The 5,323-nt window shown below is 47.9% G+C and overlaps 1 protein-coding gene across 2 annotated transcripts; it reads left to right on the top strand.

Moving 5' to 3' along the window:
• The first annotated feature begins 2,905 nt into the window (after window positions 1-2,905).
• Window positions 2,906-5,029, top strand: LEP (leptin). Of its 2 annotated transcripts, none has more exons than XM_004418724.3 (2): window positions 2,906-3,049; window positions 4,670-5,029. In XM_004418724.3, the coding sequence occupies exons 1-2, from the start codon at window positions 2,906-2,908 to the stop codon at window positions 5,027-5,029; spliced, it is 504 nt and encodes a 167-aa protein (XP_004418781.3). The 2 variants fall into 2 exon arrangements, with proteins under 2 accessions (XP_004418781.3, XP_087291675.1); XM_087435549.1 differs by having other exon boundaries at window positions 4,673-5,029.
• The last annotated feature ends 294 nt before the right edge of the window (window positions 5,030-5,323 follow it).

Raw genomic sequence — 5,323 nt, forward strand, 5'->3', positions numbered from 1 at the left:
GGTGTGTTGGGGTGTGTGTGTGTGTGCATGTATGATGTATGTGTTGTGTGAGCATGTGTGTTATGTGTTGTGTGTGTTGGTGGGCCAGGTTGTCTCCATCACTTTTGTCTCAGATGGACCTGTTACACGTTCTCTTGGCAGTCTCCCATGGGGCTCCCCTAAACCTGGCCTCTCCTCTTAGGCAGACAGCAGCAGCTTCTCAATCCCATGTTTCAAGGAACTGCAATTCATTTTTAGCATCCACTGAAGCATATTATCAGTGGTGATAGAGGGAGCTTGTAAAACTGTTTTTCCATTTAGGTATTACAGGGTGGCCATTATGTGAGAGTGACTATGACCAGAGTTAATCTGGTAATAAATTCTCTTAGGAAGGAGGGTGTCATTAACTCATGAATCCTAGAAAAGGATATTGCTCAAGCTTTTGCTGCAGGAGGAAGGCCCAGAAATACCAGGCACTCTGTTGAGATGGTCCAGGAGAGGCAAAAGGCCAAATGCTTGATTCAGGGTTGGCTACAGGTAGTGTTGCCTGAGTGTTTCAAGGCCTGCCCAGTAATTACACAACTAAAAAATATCTGACATTACCTCCACACTTTGGCCCACACACTCAATGGGCAGGGGCTCTACTGGTTCATCTCGTTTACTTTTTAGAGCCGGGTGGTGTTATGAGTTCCATTTTACTGATGGGAACAGATGCTTTAGGGAAGTTAAGTGTCTTGCCCAGAGACACAGCTAATGAGGGCAGAGCCCGCTGCTGAAGCCTTGGGGCCTAACCATTATGCTTTCCACCTTTGCTAGGGTTTCATGGAATCCTACTAGGGAGTTAGCACTATTTAACTGCATTCCACAAACACATGGTGGAAATGTTCACTCAGGTAATGAGTAGTTAATAGAGGGAGTTTTAACTTTTAAGAGAACAAACAAGCACAAAAACATCTGAAGTGCCCCCTCCCAAACTCCTTAGTATTTTTCATATTTGAAGTTGATATGGGGGTGCCATCTCATAGCTTCATCCTAGAGCAGGTATTAGTTCCCAAGTGCCATGGTCCCAAGACGTACCCTCAGTCGGGCATTGGAGTGGTTTGTAACTCGGGCTTTGCCTTAAAGGCCAGAGAAACTGGGGGGAGGGGGGCAAGTAGGAAGCAACCCAGCCCTTCTGAATCCCAGGATTCACACCTGGGATGTCTGGGTGTGAATCCGGCTCTACCACTCACCCGTTTGACTTTGGGCAATTAACACATCTTCTTGAGTCTCATTTTTCCCTTTCTATAAAATTCAGATAAAAATCATACCTTTGATCAAGCATTATAAATAATATATAAGCAGACTGCTTATTTCTATTATATTGCCATTATATGGATTATACTACTATTGCCACCTATGGACAGAAAATGTATTACCTATTTTTATCAAGACCTAGATGAGGTAAAACACAAAAAGCCGAGATTAGCTTTTTGCCATCTCCAGAACCTTCATGCCAATATTTACTTACATTTGATTATTGCTTAAGGCCCATCCACACATACTTAGCGTGGATCATTGGCCACAGACTCGTGTACGTTTAACTTTATTACTTTTTGCCTCATGAATCACATTAAAAATTTGCTGCTTAATCAAGGATCTGCGTATTATTAATGTTAGAATTCATGGTTCCATGACTTTGGAAGTTTCAGATATTCTGAGTGACATGTTATACATTCTCTCCTGCCTCCATGCCTTTGCACCAGCTGCTTTCTTGGCCATCATGGCAACCACTTTCTACTCTTACTAACTCCTACTCGGTATTTAATTTTTTTTTGTTTTTGTTTTTTTTAAATTTTATTTATTTATTTTTTCCCCCAAAGCCCCAGTAGATAGTTGTATGTCATAGCTGCACATCCTTCTAGTTGCTGTATGTGGGACGCGGCCTCAGCATGGCCGGACAAGCGGTGCATCGGTGCGCGCCCGGGATCGAACCTGGGCCGCCAGCAGCGGAGCGCGCGCACTTAACCGCTAAGCCACGGGGCCGGCCCTACTCGGTATTTAATACCCTGCTCAGGCGACACCTCTTCCAGGGAGCCCCCTTTGTACACCCGTGATATCCTGTACTTGTCTTTCTTGCAAAGCTCTTTCTTCCTGTATTGGAATGGCCTGTTTACCTGTTTCTCTCTCCTATTAAATTGTAAGCAACTTAAGAACATCTGTTGTTCACTATTATGTCCTTGGTGCCTAGCACTGCATCTGACATATTATCAGATCTCCCATAAGTACTGGTTGGCTTCACACTCCCGGTGAGAGAGAAAAGAAGTAATAAAGGCAATGATAAATGCCATCATGGAGATATCAGCAGGCTGCTGTGGGAGAGTAATGGAGAGGACAAGTAACATAATCTCTAACAAGAGGGTGGTGATAAAGTATGTCTCACAACACCTCTCAAGCTCTTTCACGTGCATTATCTAATTTGATCCTCGTAGAAGCCTGGAGATAGGTATGTTGCAGGGGTGGAAGGTAGAGTTTTTAGCAGCTATGTGATATGCCTAAAGTCATGCAGCTAGTAAAGGGCTGGGTTCAAACCAGACCTTAAAAGCCCATTCTCCTCCTTAAAGCACACAGTGTGTCACTTCATCATCACAATGTCCCTTTGCTCACACCCTGGCTTATTGCTTTGTGGTCTACAGCACACCTCATCGTGGTTTTATTGATCAAGCCTTGCGTCTCCCCAAGAGAATGCATTTCATTAATGTATTTCTAGATAATGAATTGTCTTTGACTCTGAGGAGATGATAGCCAGGGCAGAAAGAAATCTCATCTTTATCCACATCTGGTAATGTGGTTGGTCATGGCATAGGGGTGTTTTCTGAGATATCAGCAATTTGCAATGTATGGTTCCTTCTGTTTTCAGGACCAAGAAGCACATTCTGGAAGGAAAATGCATTGTGGACCGCTGTACCAATTCCTGTGGCTTTGGCCCTATCTGTTCTACATTGAAGCTGTGCCCATCCAAAAAGTCCAGGATGACACCAAAACCCTCATCAAGACGATTGTCACCAGGATCAATGACATTTCACACATGGTAGGGAGGGTCTGGGGAGATGAAGTAGAACTGTGGCTGGCCCACGGGGACACCAGGACCTCAGAGGTTAGCTGAGGCCTGTGCAGCAACATGTAGGGGCCATGGTGGCCTTGACTTCTCCCTACTGCATGAGCAGCTGCCTCTTTTCTTCCTCTCCCCTCTGTCTCCCGCCACCTCCTTACTCTCCTTCCTCCCCGACCTGAATCCCAGGATTCACTTCCTTGAATCCTAGTGCCTAGGACCAGAGGATACATAAAAGTCCTTGTGTTCCATTGGTAGGTGACCAGACCCCCAGCAGCATCCTCTCTGGGCCTCTATCCCATCTCTAGAACGTGCTTATCAGTAGGCAGTCTTCCCGGTTGAGCTGAACTCTGGCCCTGTGCCGCTTCCCCGATTACTGCTAGTCCTGCCTGTCAGGCCACACAGAAAAGCAAGTCTACCCTCTTTCACATACAACCTTCTGTGTATCTGCAAACAGCTGTCAATGCCCCCTGGGTCTTTGCTCTGGGGCTGACAGATCTAGACCTTCAGCCATTTCCCAGGTGAGTTCTGTATTTGGAATTAGGCAGACTAAGTGTGAATCTTCACACTTCTGTTCTCTGTCTGTAAAACCTTAAGCTGGATCCTCAATGTCTTTAAGCCCTGGTTTCATCATCAAGATATTGAGACTATCGTAAGGTCTTCACAAGGTTGCTATGAGATTAAATTAGATAAAGCAAGTGAAAACACCTCCCACCACCCCCGCCCCACCCTGCAGAATCAGAAGAGAGTGTGCCCTCATTAAAGGTTTGCAGTTGTGTTTTTTGGTAGCCCCCAGCCTTAAAAGCTTGCTTGTTCACCCTGCATGGAGCAATCTGGAGACTTCCACATCTCCTGGCTACTGTGGATGACTGACAGTGGCCTTGTGCAGCCAGGAAGAAGTTAGGTGGCCAGAAGCAGGGACAGCTCAGAGCTAGATAGTCTTGGGAATTTCATACAGAGAAACCCTTAAGTCTCCTTGCTTTAAAAATAGTCAACCGAAAGGCTGCACGTGATAGATCCAGAGCATCCCAACCTGTGTGGTGCAGGGAGTGAGTGCTGCGGGCAGGGGGGAAGGGGAGTTACCCTCCTGGTAACCAGAGTTACTGGAGCAGAGGAGTGAGGTGGGGCACTTGCTGGGGGGACAGCCTTGACCCCTAAGGGGGTGAGACTCCATGGAGATCCTGATTGGGAGGGAGGAGTCCGCAGGGGGTGGAAGGGAACGAGGATGGCTGCGGAGGGGGCGCTATAGAGGACTTCAGATGCCTGAGGAAGAGACTAAACTAAGTAAGAAATAGGGAGCTCTGGCTGGTTCTATAGCAGAGGCCATTTGGAGAAGGAAACGACCTGAGAAGTTTGGTCTGGAAGTGGGAGGCAGGGTGGTTTGGGAAAGACGGGAAGACAGAAGGCCAGGAGGCCAGCTTGGAGGCTTGGCAGCCACCTGGGCATAAGAAGTAAGGCCTAGTCCAGGATGGTGCCAAAGAGGGAAAGGAGGCAACCAAGAAAGTGAGCCTCCGTGCTCGTGGGAAAGACTGAGGGCTTTGCAGAATTCACTCTCTCCCGCCTCACTAAGCTCTTGCTCTCCCTCTTCCTCCTGCACAGCAGTCAGTCTCCTCCAAACAGAGGGTCACTGGTTTGGACTTCATTCCTGGGCTTCACCCTGTCCTAAGTTTGTCCAAGATGGACCAGACATTGGCGATCTACCAACAGATCCTTACGAGTCTGCCTTCCAGAAATGTGATCCAAATATCTAATGACCTGGAGAACCTCCGGGACCTTCTCCACCTGCTGGCCTCCTCCAAGAGCTGCCCCTTGCCTCAGGCTAGGGGCCTGGAGACATTGGTGAGCCTGGGCGGTGTCCTGGAAGCCTCCCTCTACTCCACAGAGGTGGTGGCCCTGAGCAGGCTGCAGGGGTCTCTGCAGGACATGCTGCAGCAGCTGGACCTCACCCCTGGGTGCTGATGTCCTGAAGGCCTCTCTTCCCCCAAGGACCAAAGTCAAAGGAAGAAACCTGGGCTCCCAGGTGTCTCCAAGAGAAGAGAGCCCGTGTGGACATCCTTCATCCGGGACTCTAGTCTGTTTCTCTGTCACTCCTCTAAGCCGCCCTTCCAAAGGCATAAGACTTCAAGGCAAGTTGCTTGAAACCAAAGATATAAATACCTGATTCCATGCTCACCCATCCAGCAAACAGTGGACTGGATCTGGGATTCTCACAAGTCTTCCTCTCTGTTCTACCTCCCCTCTCACTGCATGCTT

Source organism: Ceratotherium simum, chromosome 1 (genome assembly GCF_057802395.1).
Source record: "Ceratotherium simum simum isolate JZ-2026a chromosome 1, ASM5780239v1, whole genome shotgun sequence".
Classification (NCBI taxonomy): Eukaryota; Metazoa; Chordata; class Mammalia; order Perissodactyla; family Rhinocerotidae; genus Ceratotherium; species Ceratotherium simum.

Bases quoted from the DNA above. Each gene is read 5' to 3' on its own strand.
- LEP (XM_004418724.3), top strand. From the start codon at position 2,906: ATGCATTGTGGACCGCTGTACCAATTCCTGTGGCTTTGGCCCTATCTG. The intron at 3,050-4,669 runs GTAGGGAGGGTC...CCTCCTGCACAG, and splicing joins TCAATGACATTTCACACATG to CAGTCAGTCTCCTCCAAACA.